Source organism: Pelodiscus sinensis, chromosome 1 (assembly GCF_049634645.1).
Source record: "Pelodiscus sinensis isolate JC-2024 chromosome 1, ASM4963464v1, whole genome shotgun sequence".
NCBI classification, from domain to species: Eukaryota; Metazoa; Chordata; order Testudines; family Trionychidae; genus Pelodiscus; species Pelodiscus sinensis.
In genome coordinates this window covers 118,190,106-118,211,546 of record NC_134711.1, presented here as the reverse complement: position 1 = coordinate 118,211,546, position 21,441 = coordinate 118,190,106, and the positions used below count along the sequence as shown (strand labels likewise).

At 43.7% G+C, this 21,441-nt stretch overlaps 1 protein-coding gene across 11 annotated transcripts in view; it reads right to left on the bottom strand.

The window, feature by feature from the left end:
• ABCC9 (ATP binding cassette subfamily C member 9) overlaps nucleotides 1–21,441 on the bottom strand; it is a 132,149-nt gene that overhangs the window by 50,843 nt on the left and 59,865 nt on the right. For 5 of the 11 annotated variants that reach the window (XM_075898383.1, XM_075898389.1, XM_075898363.1 and 2 more), the window contains 8 exons: nucleotides 20,760–20,902; nucleotides 16,000–16,108; nucleotides 14,451–14,561; nucleotides 13,370–13,442; nucleotides 11,757–11,862; nucleotides 6,541–6,579; nucleotides 4,812–4,850; nucleotides 2,699–2,800 (listed from right to left, as the gene is read on the bottom strand). In XM_075898383.1, coding sequence (XP_075754498.1) covers nucleotides 2,699–2,800; nucleotides 4,812–4,850; nucleotides 6,541–6,579; nucleotides 11,757–11,862; nucleotides 13,370–13,442; nucleotides 14,451–14,561; nucleotides 16,000–16,108; nucleotides 20,760–20,902 — 722 coding nt within the window. The remainder of the gene's footprint in view (nucleotides 1–2,698; nucleotides 2,801–4,811; nucleotides 4,851–6,540; nucleotides 6,580–11,756; nucleotides 11,863–13,369; nucleotides 13,443–14,450; nucleotides 14,562–15,999; nucleotides 16,109–20,759; nucleotides 20,903–21,441) is intronic. The other 6 variants (XM_006121258.4, XM_014572614.3, XM_014572616.3 and 3 more) reach the window with 4 other exon arrangements.

Here is a 21,441-nt window from a genome sequence, read left to right as displayed (position 1 = left end):
ACTGGGGAGTAATTAGTTTGAATGGCCCTGAGGAGGAGCTATTTCGAAATAGCAGCAGCGGAGTGTCCATACTACAGCTATTTCGAAATAGCTATTTCGGAATAGGCATTATTCCTTGTGGAATGAGGTTTATAGAAGTTGGAATAAGCCATCTGTTATTTCAAATTTATTTCAAAATAACAGTATTGCTGTGTAGATGCTCGCATTGTTATTTCAAATTAACGTCAGTTATTTCAAAGTAACTATGGGTATGTCTACACTACCCCGCTAGTTCGAACTAGCGGGGTAATGTATGCATACCGCACTTGCTAATGAAGCCCGGGATTTGAATTTCCCGGGCTTCATTAGCATAAGCGGGGAGCCGCCATTTTTAAATCCCCGCTGCTTCGAACCCCGTGTAGCGCGGCTACACGGGGCTCGAACTAGGTAGTTCGGACTAGGGTCCTATTCCGAACTACCGTTACTCCTCGTGAAACGAGGTGTACCGGTAGTTCGGAATAGGCACCCTAGTCCGAACTACCTAGTTCGAGCCCCGTGTAGCCGCGCTACACGGGGTTCGAAGCAGCGGGGATTTAAAAATGGCGGCTCCCCGCTTATGCTAATGAAGCCCGGGAAATTCAAATCCCGGGCTTCATTAGCAAGTGCGGTATGCATACATTACCCTCCTAGTTCGAACTAGGAGGGTAGTGTAGACATACCCTGTGAAGGTAGACACACCCTATAGGAAAGCATACGCTGAAAGGAATATCATTGATTTTAATAATTTAAAGCAACATGTATGTTGCCAGTATAAATACCTAAACATTAGCAATTTGTTTTCCTAAAATCAAGTCACTTTTCCCATTGCATTTTTTGTCTGACTATTTAAATTAACACAAAGTAAGAGCTGGTAAGAGTAGTAAGAACCAGGCACAACAGAGCTCTGTTTTGACTTTCAGTGCCTCTATTTTCAGTGAGGCACTAATTATCACTGGCTCGAGGTAGGCACACTGCAGCTAGGCCTGTCTTCAGCACAGTAATATGAAATTGTTTGATGTTTTGTAATGTGATGCTCTGCTCTTCTCTAGACTAGGATTGGATTAAGGTCAGGATGCAAAAGGGCCATGCTTAGGTCCCCTGCTCCAGAGTCATATGATAACATCAGAACTTCAACCTAATTTTAAAAATAGAAAACGCATTTCTAGCCTGCCATGGTTGCCAAGAAAAGCCAGCTCTAATTGCAACCTATTTAGATTCTGATTTATGTGTCTAAGGCTTGGGCTATGTTACAGATTTATGTCAGTATAACTGCATCGCTCAGAGGAATGGGAAATCCACATCCTGAGCTACACAGCTATGCTCACCTAGCTCCAGGTGTAGACAAGTGCTAAGTCAATGGGAAGACTTCTTCTACTGATATAGCCACCACCCTTTAGGGAGGTGAAACATCTCTGAAGACTGAAGAAATTCTCCCACTATCTTCACAAAGCACTATAGCAGTACAGCTGCATCATTGGGGCTCTGCCACAGCAGTGCTTTATGGCTACGTCTACACTGTAGGTTTTTTGTGAAAGAACAGCCATTCTTGTGCAAAAACTTGCTGAGTGTCTACACTGCACGTGCGTTCTTGCTCAAGTATATTTACAGTAAAGCGTTGGAAAAGAGGACTTCTTGCATAAGAGTTATTCCTCTTCCCACGGGGAATAAGCCTTCTTGCGCAAGAGCTCTTGCTCAAGAAGGCAGTGTGGACGGGCAACAGGGGTTTCTTGTGCAAAAACTCCTATGGCTATCCAAGCTTTCTTGTGCAAGAAAGAGTCCACACTGCCATGGACGCTCTTGTGCAAAAGCACATCTCTTGTGCAAAAGCACATGGCAGTGTGGACGCGCTCTTGAACTAGAATTTTTGTGCAGAAACTCTTGTGCAAAACAGTTCTCATGCAAGAAGCCTGCAGTGTATGTAGCCTATGTGTAGACAAGCATCCATGTTGGGTGTGCCTCAAGACTGACTTAATCTGGACCTGCATATGCAGAACATTAACATACTTTTGCTTGGGACTCGGGTGAATAAACAGCAGCTTCTCTGAAGCTGGAACTCTCTATACCTAACAGCCCAACTTTTATCCACTGGTCCACATTTTATCCACTGGTCCACAAAGGCATGTTGTAGCTTGCATGCTCCCACTGCGTAATGAAGAGGAGATCCAGGCGAGATTGTGCCTCCATTGCTCCTCATAGAGGCAGCTCCTCCTATGAGGAGCAATGGAGGCACAATCTCGCCTGGATCTCCTCTTCATTACGCAGTGGGAGCATGCAAGCTACAACATGCCTTTGGCCAGCCAATTCCAGAAGAATGTAAAAAGAGAGCACTGCTGCCATCCTCAGAGTAGGAGCTGCCCATTCTTCCTAGCCCTTACAAGAGGTGACCTCCCTGCTTTGCAAGACCTAGGACCAACTGTATATAATAATGGGCTCAGAAGCTGAGAGCTACCTATTTTTCTTCCCCACCCACTCTATAATTCTTCCTAGCCCAGCACCCCAGTAGTGGTCCACCCCTGGGAGTGAAAATGTTAGTAATTGTCCCAGTTGGCCTCTCCATAAAGTCCTTTCAGTGAGTTTAGGGTTTTTTAAACTCTTCCTCCACCTCTTTGCTCCCCTCCTCATCTGGCAGAGTGGGAATCAAGCCCTTAAGTTTCCTAACACCCAGGAATGTACTAATTACCTTTGTTTGTTAAAAGGACTCCCAAAGATAATGTTTTCCTCCACGGTAGCATTCAACAGCCATGGCTTCTGTGCCGCATAAGCCACTGAATACCTGTTTCTACTGGAAAAATTAAAACACCAGCAATAAAATAGAATATCTTGAAGTTTCTTATGAATAGAGTTAACAATATGCATTAGGAAAAAAACAAAGCCAAAGTTAAGGTACAATACAAGAAACTGTAACTAAAGAAAAAGCAGAAGTTTTAAAGGAAGAGGTTACACTAGAGAAGCATCCACTCACTGTTCTGAAGTTAAAGGTCTGTGTTCTGGTTTGTGCTACTGTAGACACTGCTGTAAATGTCTCGTTACTGAGCCAGAGATGATATAAGAAATTTAAGCCCAATAGCAAATTACAAATGTCTAAAACCACCATTCCATCCATTGTTATGAGTAGAAATTAAAAGAATAGTAAAAGTACCAGGGCAGGTTAGGAAACAGTTAAAAAACAAATAGTCCTGCAGCACCTTAGGCTGTGTCCAGACTCAGGGGTTTTTTCGGGAAAAGTAGCCTTTTTCCGAAAAAACTTCCCCTGCGTCCAGACTCAAGCCGCGTTCTTTCGAAATTAAATCGAAAGAACGCGGCTTTTCTTTTGATGGCGGTAAACCTCATTTCACGAGGAAGAACGCCTTCTTTCGAAAGTTCCTCTTTCGAAAGAAGGCGTTCTTCAATGTAAATAGGGCTTCTTCGAAAGAGAGCATCCAGACTCACTGGATGCTTTCTTTCGAAAAAGCAAGCCGCTTTTTCGAAAGTTCAACGTGCAGTCTAGACGCTCTCTTTCGAAAGAGGCTCTTTTGAAAGTATCTTTCGAAAGAACCTCTTTCGAAAGAGGCTTGCAGTCTAGACATAGCCTTAGAGACTAACAAAAATGTAGATAGTATCATGAGCTTTCATGGGCACACTAATATCAAAACCAGCAACTTAGAAAGTAGTGTGCAAAATGGATGTTATCAGCCCATTTGCCTCATTGTCTTTTAGTGAGTTTGTTATTTTAAACTACTGTGTGTTTGGGATACAATTATTCAACAGATGCTATTTTTCTAATAGGTAGGTTTGTGTTAACATTGCAATGGATTGACATGAAACACTAACGCAGAACAAATCTGTATTCATTCCGAAGGAATTTCTATGGTCTATACAGTAAGTATAATGCATGCCTTAAAATGTGCCTCAACATAGTGATATTTACAAAGCAGATTTGTGACTGCTTTGCCCTTTACTCTCACTGTTTTGTTTATGTATTCTGGCAGATAAGTTCATGTGACATCAGCCACCTATTCTGCAATAGTGAGGCAAGTAGATGTGAACTGGGTGATGAATCGGGTGTGAAATGAATCAATCTTAATTATTATTGTCCCCATGTATATTGTTTCAGATTGTACCCTTACCATTAATTTAATGTAGGCATCTGTTGTCTCCTATAGAGAGGGTGCTATAGTGTTGAAAATATTGGTTAGAAGCATTCACCATCATCCTATACCTTCTAGAAGACCCAGAAATCAATTCACCATGTTAATATTTCTCCTTACATTATCAGGTATCAGATAACACAGTGGTTCCCAATCACAAGTATGGGAGCACCTACTGCTATAGTACTTGTGCTGTTTTTGACAGGTATTTTTCCCTACACCTCCAAAGTGACTTGAATAGGAACAAGACTGGCCCCTTATTGATGCACTTCCACATGGTGTTGCTGGTCACCCCACATTCAGTGTGTGTGCAATGGTGAGACTAGGATTTGGAGCAGCACAGGAGCCACTGCTGATTACAGAACATGTGAACAAATGGGAGGCTGCAGGTGTCAGCATTACAACGGGACATTTGTGGGTGCAATCCTGCAGGATGCTGAGTGCCCTATGCTCCCAGTGATATCAAGAAGAGTTGAGAGCACTTAACACTTTGCAGAAAAGGATTGGTGCAGCTCATGGGCAGGCAGCTTATAACCAGGTGTACTGGCACAACTGCCTTTAAAAGATTGGGAACCATTGCATTTAACAAAGCTGCCAGTTAATTTTTAAGGAGATTCTGAGGAAGCAAATGGTTCTGACCAAATATACTGCAAATGGAAATAATACCTTCCGGTTGCTTCACAAGAAGAGTCAGTTTCATTTATGCTGTAAGTTATGACAAATGACATTTAGTATTCAGGAAAAAAATATAGTAATTTTTTATATACACATTTTACATATGGAGAGAAAAATAGATACCGTACACACTTTAATAGCTGCAGGTCTCCATTGGTTTTTCTTTAAAGGTAAAGTAGGCAAAATCTAATTAGGGTAGCCACTTAGTTCATTTAATGGCTACATTAGCTATGTGGAAGAGGGAATTATGGCTTTCCTCTTGTGCCTTGTTAGATACCGGTAGAGGATCATAACTGAATTCACACAACTAAGTATAATTGTGAAATAACTTTAGAAATTATCATTGCAGTTAAGTGCCTATTAAAGTAAAGGTTTAATATCACTCATTTGGAACAGACAGAAGATTGGCAAGCAGTGTCACACAGGTCAGTCAACGTTCTGCAAAAAAAACTTTGCTGTGGTGTTAGCCCTGAGAATCCCATGAGCAAATGGCAAACTATGTCAGATCTTGTGTGGTTCAGAGATGAGCACAAATGGGCTCTGTCCTGAAATCACTAAACTGATTTTCAGTTGTGAGCCAACCTAGGTTTTGAACAGAGCTCAACAGAGATAAAACACTGCTGCATTGGCCTACTGCTGCATTGGCCTACCACCTATTCTACACAACCCAAATTCTCTCAAGAACATTTTTATACATTAGATTTTTCAAAGGCATCCAACAACAACCATGCTGTATATGACTTAAGAACCCTCCCCTTATACTGACAGCGTCAACAACGTTGATGTTATGGGCTAATAGTCAAAGGAGGTCAGGAGTGGTATGGGCATTGTGAGGAATAATGATATTTCCAGCAAACCACAGCTTGTACAATCTAAAAGAGGAAGATTATTCCAAGTAAATGTAAATTGATATTAGGAGAGCTAAAAATGGAATTATAAATTCATTATTGCATGCATTTTAAAAAAAGCCCATGAACATATGGCGTGTAAGTTGGATCCTCAGGATGAAATATGTTGCCACTGAGATATAAATGACAGCCTGTCTGCCAGACCAGGAGCAGCATCAGCTGCACTGTTAAGCAGAAGCTCCAAGTCTGGCAAAGTGTGTAGACTTCTGTTAGAAGAACCCTACTAATAGAAGATGCATATATTTAGATTTACCAGAACTGTGACACGCTGCAGCCCCTGCTATGTATGAACTCAATTTTGGCTTCAACAGTTTTCAGCTTTAGAAGTAGATAATCCTTAGTGTTTTCTTGGCAGACCTGTGAAAGAGTGCATGGGGAAAAGGTACTTTACTTGTAAGCTGGAGCCCCTACGGGCTGAATGATATTAACAGGAACAGGAAGAAGGGAGAGAAGAAACCAGGCAAAGTGTGATAGATAATCCAGACAGGCTGCATTCAGTAGGAGCAGTTGCTCCCTCAGTACTGGCCTAAACTGATGCAGAGACTTGGGTGTGGACAGTACATTTGGGAGCCTGAGTCTGGGGACTGATGAAATTATTATTGTAACAATTTCTAGAATGAGGACCCGTTTACTGTAATTGCTAATGTGTCTAAGGAATTTACCTGGTCTGTATCTTACCCCTTTGCACATTTCTGGATCAGCAGATACATTAATTCATGCATGCAGAGTTAATGGAGAGGGAATTAAGAAAGTAATTAGAATTTTTAATATGATTTCGTGAAATACAGCAACAGGATTCATTTAGTCAATACCTGAAGTATCCTCCTGTATTCCCCTCTCTGTCTGGAAGTCTGAAATTATCAGCAAAACACAAGTGTGTTTATGAGCGATAAGTGCACACTGCCAAATTATAGGTTGCAATGAGCAAAGAAGTCAACCAATAAGGCTTCAGATACTCTGTAATGACTGAGCTACCTGTTTGCTTTCAGAGACAGAACAAGCTTAATGGCACACCTAAATGCCACACCGAAAGAGCATTTTTATGCAGTGCGCCTTGGCAAGTGTATTTTACAAGAAACAAAGGTGATGTGTATTAGGGATGTTAGCTAATGGGTAACTGAATAGTTGAGTAATCATATGAATTCTTATTGGTTACACAACTATTTGATAATCCTCAGCAATAGGGCTAGCTCCAGTGTGCCCCTGGCCCCCCTCCCAGGGAGCTCCCTACCACCCCGCACTGCTGCCTCTGATACAGGATGCGGAGCAGCCTCTGTCCATGGGAAGCTTGGACCCTTACAATCAGGGGCTACTACTGTGAAGCGCCCTCTGCCTGTGGTGGGCCCAGGCTCACCGTGGACAGAGGCTGATCCAGGAGATGTGGAGCAGCTGCTGTCCACAGGGAGCTCAGACCACCCATGGACAGGGGCTGCTTCACGGGAGCCTCCCCATCTCCCCTCCCCTGGCTGATGCCTCTGAGGCAGCAGTATGTGGTGGAGGCAGGTGGTACCACGGAGCCGGTGTTGGGGGAAACAAGCTTTTAAGCGGTTCCCACCCCCATTCCATTGCTGCCTCTGATATAGAGGCAGAGGTGGGGGAAAATATGAGCAGTTGACTACTTCTTTACATCCCTAATGTGTATATGAGTGTCTGCATGTATCATAGACAGCGTGTATCTTTCTCCCTGGGCAAAATGTGTTGGTGATTGTTTACTTATCCATTCATCTTCCCTGCTATTTCAAGTTACAATCTTGGAAACAACCAGTGGTCCTGTGGCATATCTTGGTTTCTGTTATTTCCACTCCAATTCATCAGATGAAGTGGGTTTTACCCACGCAAGCTCATGATTCTATATATTTTGGTTAGTCTCTAAGGCAGGGGTAAGCAATAATTTTTTGCCAGAGGCCACTTCAGAAATTTTTGAAGTGGCCCTGGGCCACACAGGAAGGGGCGGGGCATCGAGCAGAAGGGGCTGGGCCAAGATATTTCTGAGTTCCCCACTCCCCAGACAATAATTGGTCTGGGGATGAGGGAGTGCCTTTGCCCCCACTCCACATTCCCACAAGGTGCCCATGCCCCTGCCATGGTAGGAGACTTCCCTCGCTTCCCTGCCTGGGGGCGGGGAAGTGTGCAAAGCCTCCTCCCCTCCCCCCACGTCCCGTGTGAGCAGCGCGTGGTGCTTCAAAGTGCCACATGCTCCTGGCAAGGTGGGAGGAGGCTTTGCACACTCCCCCACCCCCAGGCCAATTAGGGTCTAGGGGTGGGGGAGCGTGCAAAGCCTTCTCTACTCTGCCCCCATCCTTCATAGTGCCGCATGCTCCTGGCAGGGCAGGAGGAGGCTTCGCATGCTCCCCTAATTGGCCTGGGGGTAGGGGAGCAGCAGGGCCTCATCAGGTTGGATCCACTCACTTGGCAGGCTGGATCCAGCCCGTGGAGGCCCTTTTGCCCACCCCTGCTCTAAGGTGACATAGGACCACTCCTTGTATTTAAAATTACAGACTGACAGAGCTACCCCTCTGAAACTTTGGGGAAGAGTAACAGCTTTAGGAACCAATCCTAAGAAGAAATGAGCATCCATTTTTCATGTCAGCAGGATGAAATGGATGTTATTGGTTCTCAGCAGCTCTCAGGAGTGCGAGTGCAAAGATGGAATAACAACTTCTTTAAGATTGCTGCACCTGGATTGATGCAGCCATGCAGTATTGTAGAACTTGTTTGTTATCAGTAAGATGTGATTTAACTTAGCTGTCTAGAGCAGTACATAGTGTATCAGCATGTTTATAAGCTGATGCCTTTGAAGAGACGAGAATGATGTAAATATGAATTGCTGCCATGTTTTACCCACCTCTTGGAAACAAAATGACTCATCTCAGAGGAATGTCCTCCTTAAACATTTTAAATAAATGGTAACATGTTATTACTGTACGTCATATTGTCTAATTGACACTCAACTCTACTTCTATTTCCTTTATTCTTCTGTGGGTTCTAACAAGCCTCATTATTCCAATGAGATTATGTGTCTTACTCAGCAGACAATGACATATGACTAAAGGAACCAAAATAATGCCACACATCAGAGCCACTGCTAGGCATAAGCAGACTAAGCAATTGCATAGGGCCCCAAGCAGCTCAAGGAGGCCCTTATTTACTTTTTATCATGTGTTGTGAGGAAGAGGGGAATATTCCTGCCTAAGACCTGAGTAGGTATCACCACTTCTGTCACACATGGACATGAAGAAGAAAACTGTCAAGATTGAAAAAGCTGCTTTTAGGGAAAATGATCAAAGAGATAAATATTCAAAGACAAGGTCATGACATTTTGATCACAGAGGGTGAAATTCATCCCTCCTTCCACAGATCAAACTCAAGAGCATGAGCTTTGGATGGGAGAGTTGGGAGAGCAGAAATCATCTCTAAAATCACAGGCCATTGTGTGGGTTTGCAGCACATCCCTTCCATATCCACCTTCCCAAACTCTGAGCTGCAGTGGTGACTGCTGCCCTTCTGAACCCCCTGTATGGGATTCTCAGACTCCAGCTCTGCATGACGGCATGATTCCACCCCTTCTCCCATCTGCTTTCTCCTCAGCGCCCTCTTCTCAGCAGGTAGAAGCTCTCCCCAATCCCACACAGGGGCTGTGGGTATCCTGTCCTTCTTCCATTGATGTCAATCCCAACAAATCTCACCAGGAATATCACCCTCTGTTTCCTTTGTTCTGGTACCTGGCAGGCACAGGCCCCTGAACAAATCAGATTTAATGAGACTTCGGCATCCTGTGTGTACATACCCCACGTTGGGCTAGAAGGGGTTAATACCCTGTGGGCAGAGGAAATCACGCCCCTCTCTCCAGCCATACTGGGCAGGTGCCAAGTGCCGGGCTAGTATATAAAGGAGCAACTCAGCTCAGTCTGGTCTGGATGCTGAAGAGGAAGGACCTGCTACAGGAGCTCCAGAGGTGAACCAGTCACATATCCAGACAGCGAGAGCCAGAGACACAGGAAACTGAAACGAGCTTCCAGAGCTGGTGGAGCCCTGGGGAGTGACGTGTGCCACAGAGCTGGAGGACCCTAAAGCCTTGTGGATCGTCCTGCTGCCAGTTCTGGTAAGATGTGGTGCAGGGAGGGTGCATAAATGGTCTCTCCCATCTGAGTGAGCTCAGCGTGTTTCACACTGAGCCATCAGTGAACCACTCAACCACTGACAGGGCCTTGGATTGGGTCGTGGTGGAGTCAGTTGGATATAGGCCCCTCTACTGGGGCTGCTGCCCCACGCCTCCCTGTCTAGTGATAGCCCACTTGGTACAGGCCACTAGGCTGTACTGCTCTGAGACCAAGATGCTATTCCATAGACTTTGGCCATTAGGCATTACTGCCCTGAGACTAAGAGGATACTCTAGAGAGTCTGGCCATTAGGCCATACTTCCCTGAAAGCAAGGGTCTGCTGCAAACACTCTGGCCATTAGGCCCTGCTGTCCTGTGACCAAGGGCTACTCCATACACTCTAGCAAGTAGGCAGCTCTGACCACAGTGATAGACTGACTTGTGTTCAATCCAAAACTAGAATATGGTTTTGTCCTTTATCTTTGTTAAATAACCCAGTCCTTTCATTTGTCCTCATTTTCTTTGGTGGGAATGGAGACATTTTTTTCACAACTATTTCATAGGTGAGAGTAGAACTATGCAACATTATTGGTCAGCAAAGCCATCTGATGAAACATACTTCCAAACAATGATGTCATTTCAAAGTGTCAACCAATGAATGCAGTTCACATCTTTGTTCTTCATTCGATAAGATCAGTAGTCAGTACATAAATGCTTATCCTGTACTATAAGAAATTTGATTATAGCATTAGTTAAAAATAACAATGGGCCAGAGACACGAACTTTTGTGTCTAGCACTCTCTCCAAACTTTTCCAACACCGGGCTATAATTGGATCCAGGATTCTTAATCAGCCTGTTTTAAAATGACAAGGCCATCCACAAATTTTGGATTCAAATAAGGATCTGAACTTTCTTGAAATTTGTGTCTATTCAGATCTGTTTCAAGCCATATGTGGTACTCGCCTTGAGGGCTCTTGCAACTTTTTGGTGTACTAAATAATTCCCTCAGCAACAAGATTCAAAACCAAAGAGGCAAGGACACTTGTCTGACAAGTGGAGTCGGTAAATTTTTTCACTGAAATTTTGGATTAAAAAAAACCAAAAAAACAAAAACCACCAGCTTTTAGTATTACAAATCCACAACAATGTAAAAAAAAGTTTTGAAAAGTGTCTGAAAAAATGCTATTGCCACTGGTGTCACTATATCCTAAGGCAAATCACGGAGCCACGTACTTGTATCAGGGCAAGTCTGAGATGGAATGGACATGGAAAGAATTCTCAAAGGATGAAGATTACACACCTCTGATGAAGTCCTGACTCTACTGGAATCAATGGCAAAACAATGATTTGCTTTGATGGAGCCAGGACTTCACCCCATCACATTGTGCGAAATAGCACATGTGTGACACACAGAATAATTGGTCCTCTCCAGTTAGGTCATAAAATAAGGTTAGTGTACTTCAGACTACCTATTCAACTGGTTTTAACTACATTCATATTCCCTTTCCGTCCTTTCTTTCAAGCACCAGGCTGTAAATCTACCCTGGGGCTGGGTGATTTTTTTCAGACAAAGAGCTTATTTGATGAAAAATAGCTTTGATCAGCCCAAGACTAGTTGTGAATCTGACAGGAATAGTTTCAGCCATTCACAAAATAGTTGGAGGAGGAAGAGGAGTGGTAGTTGCTGTACCCTCTTCCCCTCTGATCCCTAGCATCCCCAATAAGAGTTGTCCCAGTGGTGAGGGCATTCAGCTGGGATATAGGAGATCTACGTTCACGTTCACACTCTGGAACAGACCCCAAACAACCATTTTTTGATTCACCAAAAAATGCTGAAACCTTTCAGATTTGGTTCAACCTAAATCATTTAAGCTGGTGCTTACAATGAAGGGGAAAAAACAGCACTTACAAGTTATTGGAAACTTACTTGTTCCAGTGAACTTTTCCTTCCAGGGTCTGCATCTCACCAAGTATAGCCAGAAGAAGTGAAGATTTCCCACAGCCAACTTGACCCACAATCATTGTCATCTGACCTATAATAATGAGAAGTCAAATAAAGAAAGGAGAGCCAAATGATAGAACACTAATCCAGTTAAAATGAAAAATAGCTTGCAGTAGTTGTTGCTGGCCTTTATATTCCGTGAATGGCAATTTTGCATGTCCACTTGCAAGCTAATTTTGGAAGAAAAGGTTCAGGCATACAGTACCTCCGTGATGTAAGTGTACTGTATAAACCTGCTGGAATATATATACAGTATACACACACACATACATGCAGATTTACTTAGTGTTGCTTGGGTCCTTAACTCAAATAAGTTTTGTTTTTCTTCATTTAAATAATTGCTCTGGGGCTGGGGGGTGAGGGGTTCAGAATACAGACTAGCCTAGGGAGAGAGGACAACCCCAGCCCGGTTTCACTGCAGCACTTGGGGCCAGGTGACAAGCACCTGGCCATGGCCACTGCAGCTGCAGTGGGCTCAACTTGGGGGCAGAATGTCCCCCAGCTTAGAGACAGACACAGACAAACAGACAATACAGATAAACTCTCTGAAATATATAGAAGATAGCTGTCCCTTTCGCCACCCCTTCATCCACGAGCCCAATGAGGCTATAGATGTCCTAGTATCCATCTCTGGCCCTGTGCTGCCCCTCCTGTGGCTATTCTTCAGTATAACTGTCCCTCCTGCCAGACCCCCCCCTTTCCATTTTATGAGATCCATTTTATTGCAAACACATCCCATTGTCCTGACACAACAAAACCCTGGCCTTGCTTTAAGTTATGATAAAAGGGAGTTGCATACCAAATGTGGTGGCCCTAGCTCTTAGCATTTAGGAGGAGTCCTTGAGCAAACGGACTCACAGACGGAAGGACAGACAGACAGATGCACATTTCTAAAATAGACAGTAAGATATATATATTTACACACACAATCCTGAATGATTCATTGAGAAACGGATCTTGGGAATCAAGGTGTTTTTAGTAATAATTATTAAAATTAATAACAATACCCCAAGTTCCCTGTGCAGATTTGCCTGGTCAAATTGTGTGTGGTGGGGAGGGGGGCATATTTTAATACCTTTGGCCATTTTTTAATAACTACTGTTTTCTATAATCAGCCTATTTAGTGGCCTTTGTCATAGTGTTGTCTGTTTTAATTATATATATGCACCTATTGTTTTGAAACCGATGATTTTTTTTATTATTACCCTTATGTTTAAAACAAACACAAGGAAGTGCTTCTTTACATAATGAACAATCAACCTGTGGAACTCATCGCACAGGCTATTGAGAAGACCAAAATTATTAGAGAAGTTCCTGGATGGTAGATCCATCAATATCTATTAACAACCTAACTCATTCCAAGATGAAGCTTGATAACATTTATGAATGTGATTTTTATGGCTAATTTGCCTGTGACAGCAGGAGACTGGACTCGATTATCCTCAAGATCCCTTCCAGTCCTATGTTTCTTTGTGCTTTGCTCTATATACACACAAGGGTTTCATATGTTTAACATTCAAGGTGCACATTAATCCTACCTGTTGGGATTTTGATGTTTATATTCGATAATGTGGCTAGGCCGCTTCCCCATGAAAAATAACCATTGGTAACCTACAAAATAATTTCATATATTACAAGCACAAACACCACAATAAATAATTTATAACTATCTGTTCTGGATTAAAAAGAAAAGACCACTTAAAAATGTGATAAAACCCATTGAAGCATGGTCAAGTGAAAAACTGCAAGTCAAATAAAGAAAGAATGGCAAAAGAAAGATTGTGAAGGAAAAACAACATGTATTTCATATATTGTATGAAAATCCCTCTACTAAAGGAGCAGTCTCAAGATAAAGCTCACGGGTTCAATCATCTCTTACAGAGAAAACCCCTTGCAGTATCTCTTCAAGGGAAGAGATTCACCTCCAGAAATGCTAACTATGGGTGCTAAATAAGACACAATAGTTTATCAGAACAGGGATTGTCCAGGGTATGTATGATGTTGTGGTCTATCAAGGATGGGGCACACAGAGTATAAACAGGCTACTCAGTGGACAAAAAACAGGATAAATGGTGGACAAAAGTGAGCTCCCAGATAGACACTGGGGCCATATTTTACCTTTGGATTTGTATAGTCTCTTTGAAATTAACAGGGCTATGGGCTATTCTCCCTCACACAAGAAGGGCAGCCATCAGCAGAACATGGATCAAAGGGCATGTCTGAAACCTGTACATGTGTTTAATGTAAAATTAGTCAGAACATGTGGGAACTGTCAGACAGCTTTCCCCACCTCAGCAATGAATGTGGGAAATGAGCTTATAAAATCTTTGGGTCTGGGAGTGGGCTAGTAATTTGATCGTGCAGTTCTTGTTCCTTCAGAATCACAATATCACTTACTACTGAGAAAAAATAGAGGCATTAAAGGGAAAGGATGATTTCCAAAAAAAATCTGGTGTAACTGTATTTTAAGCACATTTTTATCCAAATGTTGTACACCTGATCTTGCTGTGAATGATATACTTTTGGAAGGATTGCAGGATTTGGACTCTTTGGTGCCAGTTTACTCGGGAGCATGAGGCCCACCTCCATGTAAAGTCTGAATTCATTAATTCAAGCTACCTGGATTGCAGTATCATCTATCTCTAAGGGACGTGGATGCCTCCCAGATGACTGCTCATAAGTGTTCAGCTGATGCCTCAAGGGGTGTTTCCTGTTTATGGCTTTGGTATACTACATAAAAAAGCACAGAAAGAAGAGAAATTGAAATTTTCAGAAGACGACAAAACACAGGCTCCTTTGAAACAAAACAGCCCCTTCTCTTCCTTCCTATCTAGGTCAAAAGAAGAACATGTGAATAGTAACAGGGTATTTCAACATGTGTCGTAACAGATGCACAATAGTGTGAGGAGTCAAGTGCCTCTCATAACGTGCTGAATACCCTCAACTGCCTCTTGATGTCACTGGTGTCTCTTCACATCTCTCCATCTTTTACGCTAATTTAACATTTTTTGTCAGTATTTTCAGTTCTCTACATAATTCTATCCCATTCCTCCTTATCCTCCTTTGTTAAGTTCAACATTGCTCCCTGTCCCCTCCAAATCTACCCAATCTCATCCTCCCATTTGTCAGTTTAGCTTCCCAGACAGTTGCCTGCCTCTGTAATGCCTTCTACATGGCCACTTAGGCATGGTACAACCTTCTGAGCTTCTCCACAAAGTTCCTGCCCTGTTTCAGTTCTTCTTAAGACTCACTTTTGCTGGGCTGTTGACAGAGAATCAATCTGACTTCTACATACATTGATTCTTCTCCTCTCTTTCCCTTCCCCTGTCTATTTATCTTTACAGTGTGAGCTCCTCAAAAAAATGACTACCCCTGCTTGACTGTCTGGAAAGAATCTGGCACACCATGGGTGGTATAGCAAAGAAAGAAAGAATTCAGTCTTCTTAACACAGAGTTGGGGAGCCTTTTATCGCTCGGGGCCACTAACCACAGAAAAATCACACACAAATGAGAAGCAACAACAACAACAACAACAACAACAACAAAAGTGGTTCCTGACTGAGAAGAAGAAAGACACTCTCCACATTCCCCTCACACATCAGAGCCTGTGGGGGCCTAGCCTAGTAGATTTTGTATGCTCCAACCCCACAGTAATGTGGTGGGGAGGAGAAAGCAGGAGGGCTGGAACACCAGCACTGGCTCCCCAATACTGAGGGGGAGCCCTGAGCCTTGGGAGCCGGATCCAAACAAGTTAGGGGCCACATCCAGACCCTGGGCCTGAAGTTCCCCACCCTTGTTCTAACACTATCAAGGCTACATGCTATATTTAGAACAATAGTCTAAAACTGAGAGGGCCAACTGAATGATATATCAATCAAGTCATTTCTTAACGTTTTTCTTTTTTATTAATGCTTATGTAAGAGCAGGGACCTGCCCTGCTGAAAAAACCCAGTCCTGAGGGACTCACACCCTAAAGAGGCAAGACAGGCAAAGGACAGAAAGAAACTAAAGCATAGAGAGAAGGAAATGACTTCCCCAAGTCATACTGCTGGTAAGTAGCAAAGCCAGACTTAAACACTAGTCTCCTCAGTCCCAGGTCCCCATCTACTCCCTTTGACCCTGCTGTCTTCCCCCTTTTTGAACAGCCAAGTCTGACAATAGAACTTACAAGTCCCGTATGCTTCTTACAGGATTCATAGGTCACAGAGCTTTCTGCACTTCTCCAGTTGTCCTCTCCAATCTCATCACTTAGGAGAAATTCATTTAGCTTCTGTACACTTAAAACAAAAAGGCAGTGAGTGAATGCCAGATTGCCACAGGTAAACTGGTAACGAGCAGCACTCTGATCACCTCATCAGAGTTCTCAACTTCATGATTGTACTGACCACCTCTACTCACTGGCGGACTGCATAGCATAGCAACTGCAGCAATTCTTTGCATGGAAAAAGAACAGTATGGAAGTAATCAATGCATTTGTAAACTGTTTTTTATTGCAATAAAAGCTTCTGGAAATAAGGAGACGAACAGACACCATGTGACCAACCAGCTCCCAGCAGACCACCAGCAAGAGCTCTGTGGCTTGCAGAGCATATGCTGTTCTTGCTAAGTCATTCTTTTAAAAAAGATCATGTAATCTGTGTAGCCACTCATTGGCTGTTTTTTGGGCTGCCTCGATCCTCACTTTACCCCAGGGACATGTAGAAAAGGGGAAAGCCCAGCCCAGGCTTGCCGATGGGGAGGGGGTTAAAAGGGGGCCGTTGCTGCGAGGCCCTGTGATTCAAAGGGGCCCAGGGCTCTCAGGTGCTGCTGCTGTTGCTAATGTGGCAGCGATGGTGGCTGGAGCACCAGACCCACACTCTATGTTGCTTTGAGGACTGGGGGGAACATGCTACACTCTGAGCAGCATGGAGGACTGGCTGCCCTGGCTCCACCCACTCTGCTTGAGGCCCTTCCCCTTCCAGGAGTGTGGCGCTACCATCCTCCCCACACACCTTGCCCAGGGGCCCTCGGAGAATGTCTGCTCCCCTGGCCCAACCACTTTGTGAGAGAAGTATGGCTATGTAAAGTCCCTGATGGAATATCCAAATCCAGAGTTTATCACCAGATGATGTTACAGTGGCCTCTTCATCAGGCAGTGTCAGGAAGCTGAGCTAACTCCAAAAGGAATGGCCACACTAATAAATGTACTTCTTGCTTTGTGAAATAGGAATATGTAGGAAACTACAGGAATATGCAATGACATTGACCTACTGCCTTAGAAGGTCTGGGTCAAACATTTCTTTCAGCCACAGTCAAAAAGTGTCCTGCCACTGGACCTTTGCTAATCCTTAACGTGAAATAAAGGGTCTGGTCAAAGTATAAGTATTTCTTTATAGAAGGGACAAGCACTTAATCCTATCAATTTATATGATTGATGGTGCAGGCTGTAGAGTGGCCAAGCATGCATTTCTCATGCCTCTGCACTTGGGAGTTGCTAGGTTCATGGGAGAAAGATGATAGGACATAAATTTTCCAATGGGTGAGGTTTGTTTTGGCAAACAGGGTTTTGAAGAATGTCCTTTGGGGTGGCTAAGGATTGCAAATGAAACACACACACCATTTTGATATTAGGACAGCACTAAACATAGCACAGAGGGAGGAGGCATTTTGGAGTGGTTAGAGTTATGTAAGAAGGGGGCATGAGATTTTCCAATAGTCAGAGATCATGCTAAACTTCAACAAAAGCAAAACACTGATTATATAATTTGTTACTGAACTGCATGCTGGAGAATGGTGAGGGAGGGCTCAGAAGATGAATGTCCTGTTCTTAGTGTTATTATTATTGTTGTTATCCACTAAACAGAGGCAGCAGCAACAATGCTTTGCCAGAGTGCCTCAACTTAGACTTGGAGGGACTACATGCGAGGGTGGGAAATTCAGTGCAGTGTTTAGATCCTGTCAGTGCTTGGCATCTCTGTCAGCAAGAGTATCAATCTGCACCAGCTGTGATGGGAGATTTAGGACACATACACCTTACCCTCCCCACCCCCTTTCCTTTTTCCTTTCTCTTCCCTTCACCTATTTATTTCCAGTTTTCATATCCCCTACTCATAACTCCGGTCATCTGAAGAAGTGGGCTGTGCCCACGAAAGCTCATGATACCATCTACAGGTTTTGTTAGTCTATTAAGTGCTACCAATCCATTTGTTGTTTTTCTCTGTAACAGACTAACTTGACTACCCCCTGAAGCTCAATACACTGAGACACCAATTCCTTTCACATAGGCCACTGAGGAGTCAATAGATGGCAAGACCTTTCAGTCTCCAACAACCATGAAACTAGAGAGGAATTCCAGCACTAGGAAAGTTGTTTTGTTAGACTATATATTTTGGGAAATGTCATGCTTAAATCATAGCAAAGTTTGATAAAATCCCAGATTTTATGACTTCTATGATTTTCCTTTCGGGCTTATCCCTGTAGTACGTATGGCAATTTCCTGCAATATCCTGGACAAATCCTATTGAATTAAGTTTAACTATTTTAGGAGTTCACTGCAGGAAAAATGCAAACATTTATGTATTATTGTGGGATTGTATGTAATGTCTGTAGGGGAAAGACATGACTAATATAATGAAAAGTGTTATGAGCTTCAAAGGAATATTTGAAATAATGGTCTGGACAAGAATGAACTTTGAAAGTTAAGTGGGTTTCTCAGGAAATCTCTAGGAGGAGTTGTTTGAAAATGTGTCCCCTTAGGTATGCAAGAACTCAGCCTTTTGGATCTTCAGCCTGAGGAGTGGACCACCTTCTGCTGACCACCAGTTAAATGAGGACAAGACCAGAGGGGCTATGAGAGGATGGTTGCCCCACACTGGTAGATAAGAGGTTAAAACAGCTCTGTGAGAGGACTGAGGCTGGGAGCCTCTTGCAAGCAGACTTGAGGCAGCCAATCAGGGCCCATCTGGGCAATATAAAAAGGTGGCTAGTCAGAGGGAGCTCATCAGGCCCTGCAACCCTCCCAGACAGCAATACCCTGTAGCTTGGACACTGCCCTAGTAGTGGTACCCACACCCAGATTCCTCCCCAAAACTCACCTTGCTCAGTGACCAACTGCCATTCATCATCTAGCTCCTTTCTGCAGGGGCAAACCTCAGTCTGAACTGGCCATCTCATCACTGGCAAGTGGGAATTGGACCCGCTGCCAGAGAGCAGCAGGTTTGAAAAAATTTTGGTTGTGCACAGAGTGGTGATTTTTAAAGGTGCTGGGGTGTGAGGACTCTGGCTCTGAAGTGGGGCTAGGAATGAGGGATGTGTGAGGTGTGTGAGGGGATGAGGGATTTGGGGGATGTGAGGGGCTGGGGCTATAGCCCCCATACCCCTCTTTTCCTCTCCTCTGCCTCCTCTCCCTTCCTCTCCTCCCCCCACTCCCAGCACCACGTACACTTACTTAAGACCCAGGCAGGAAAGACTTCACTCAGAGTTGTCCGGAGGTAGAGAAATGCCTCCTCCGCTCCTCCTTTATCAGCCACAGCTGTCAGCTTGCTGCTGGGGCTGCTTCCTATAGCCAGGCTGCAGCGCAGCCACTAGCAAAGGAGAGCACTCCAAGCAGAGCTACTTGGCACAGGCTGCAGGAAGGGCAGGGTGCAGGTCAGGTCTCTGAAGGAAAGCAGCTGTCAGGGATGCTTGGAAGAGGTGCATGGGACTGGCAGGCAGGACCAGAGGAAAGTCCCAACCTGACATTGGTCAATCTAGGCTCCCAGGACCCCAAGATTGGTGGAGCCCAGGCACTATGGGCCCATATAACTCACTGCATATGCCTGTTGCCTATTCCTATCCTGCTGCCCCAGTACATTTTCAGGCCTCTTTCATCTGCCTTTTGTCCAGTTGCCCACTTTTGCGAGATTCTTTAGTGACTCCTTTCAGTCTGCTGTGGACTTAACTATGTTGAGTAATATTGTGTCACCTGAAAACTTGGCCACTTCCCTGTTTATCCCCTTGTACCAGACCATTTATGAATATGTTGAAGTTCCTTGGGGGACCCTGATATTTCTCTCTTTCCTTTCTGAAAACTGACCATTCATTACTACCCTTTGTTTCTTGTCTTTTAACCTGTTAGTGATCCATGAAACACCTTCCTTCTTACCCCATAACTGTTTACTTTGCATAAGAGCCTTTGGTGAGGGACTATGTCAAAGGCTTTCTGAAAGTCCAAGTACACTATACCCACTGGATCAACCATTGGGAGCATGTTTGTTGATCCCCCTCAATGAATTGGAATAGATTGATCGTGAATGATTTCCCTTTACAAAAGCTAAAAAAGTTGACTCTTCCCCAACCGATTATGTTCATCTATGTGTCTGATCATTCTTTTCTTTACTATCTTTTCAACCAGTTTGCCTTGTCCTAAAGTTAGGCATAGCAACCTGTAATTGCCAGGATTGCTACTGGAGCCTTTTAAAAAAAATGGCATCACATTAGCTATTGGTGAGTCATCTGATACATAAGCTGATTTAATTGATAGATTATATACCACAGTCACCAGTTCTGCTGAGTCATATTTGAGTTCTTTCAGAACTCCTAGGTGAATGCCATCTGGTCCTGCTGACTTATTACTGTTTAATTAATCAATTTGTTCCAAAACCTCCTGCAATGACACCTCAGTCTGGGACAGTTCCTCAGTTATATCAACTAAAAAAAATAGTTCAGGTGTGGGAATCTCCCTCACTTCTTCTGTAGAGTAGACCAAGGAAAATAATTCAGTTACTTTCTCCACAGTGGCCTTGTCTTCCTTGAGTGTTCCTTTGGAACCTCAATTGTCTAGTGGCTCCACTGGTGTTTTGGTAAGCTTTCCACTAGGCACCTTTCCTCCTATGTTACATAATGGGACAAAATATTGGTACAAGGCTTTCTGAATCCTGTTGGGAAAACTATCTGGGTTACATTGGTTACCTTATTATGGCTTTGACTGCAAATCTAACCACAGTGGAGAGCAGGAACAGTGGTGTGACCAGGATGTGAAACAATGACAGTGATGCAAAGGCCTGTGCTGGCTGCAGTGTTGTGTCATTTGTATATTCATAGGTCACAAAAGTCTGTCACAACAAAACAAGAGAAGATTAATGAAAAGGATGCCATGCTACATAGAGTGATTCAAAACAAAGAATAAAACACCTCATTTTGCCTAAGTAGGGGTTGAGTACAAATTGAAAACGGACCTCAGTGTTTGGTGCATACACATTTCTTACTGCTCAGCATGAAGGGTATTTCCCTTGTGCATTAGTTGTGAAATTCTTTTGTGTGCAGAACGCTAGTACAAACACATCCCATTTAAGTCCAACTTTATGACCTATTGTGAGAATTTAAATTATCTGGGCCTTCTACTGGGCTCACTTACATGGGTGAATTTCACTCAGGGTATGTCTACACAGCAAAGTTATCAAATATATAGTAGCCCAATGTCTGTGACTCTATAATGCTGTAGTGTTACAGTCTTGCCTCTGGGGGGCGCTGTTGCATCCTGCCGTAGTGCTTGGCTGATTTCTGCGTCGCTCAGCCGGGCCACCACAGGGGAGCAAGTGGCACAAGGGGTCGTTTGGGGTCCGTGCTCCCCATGTAGCACAGATGCTGCATT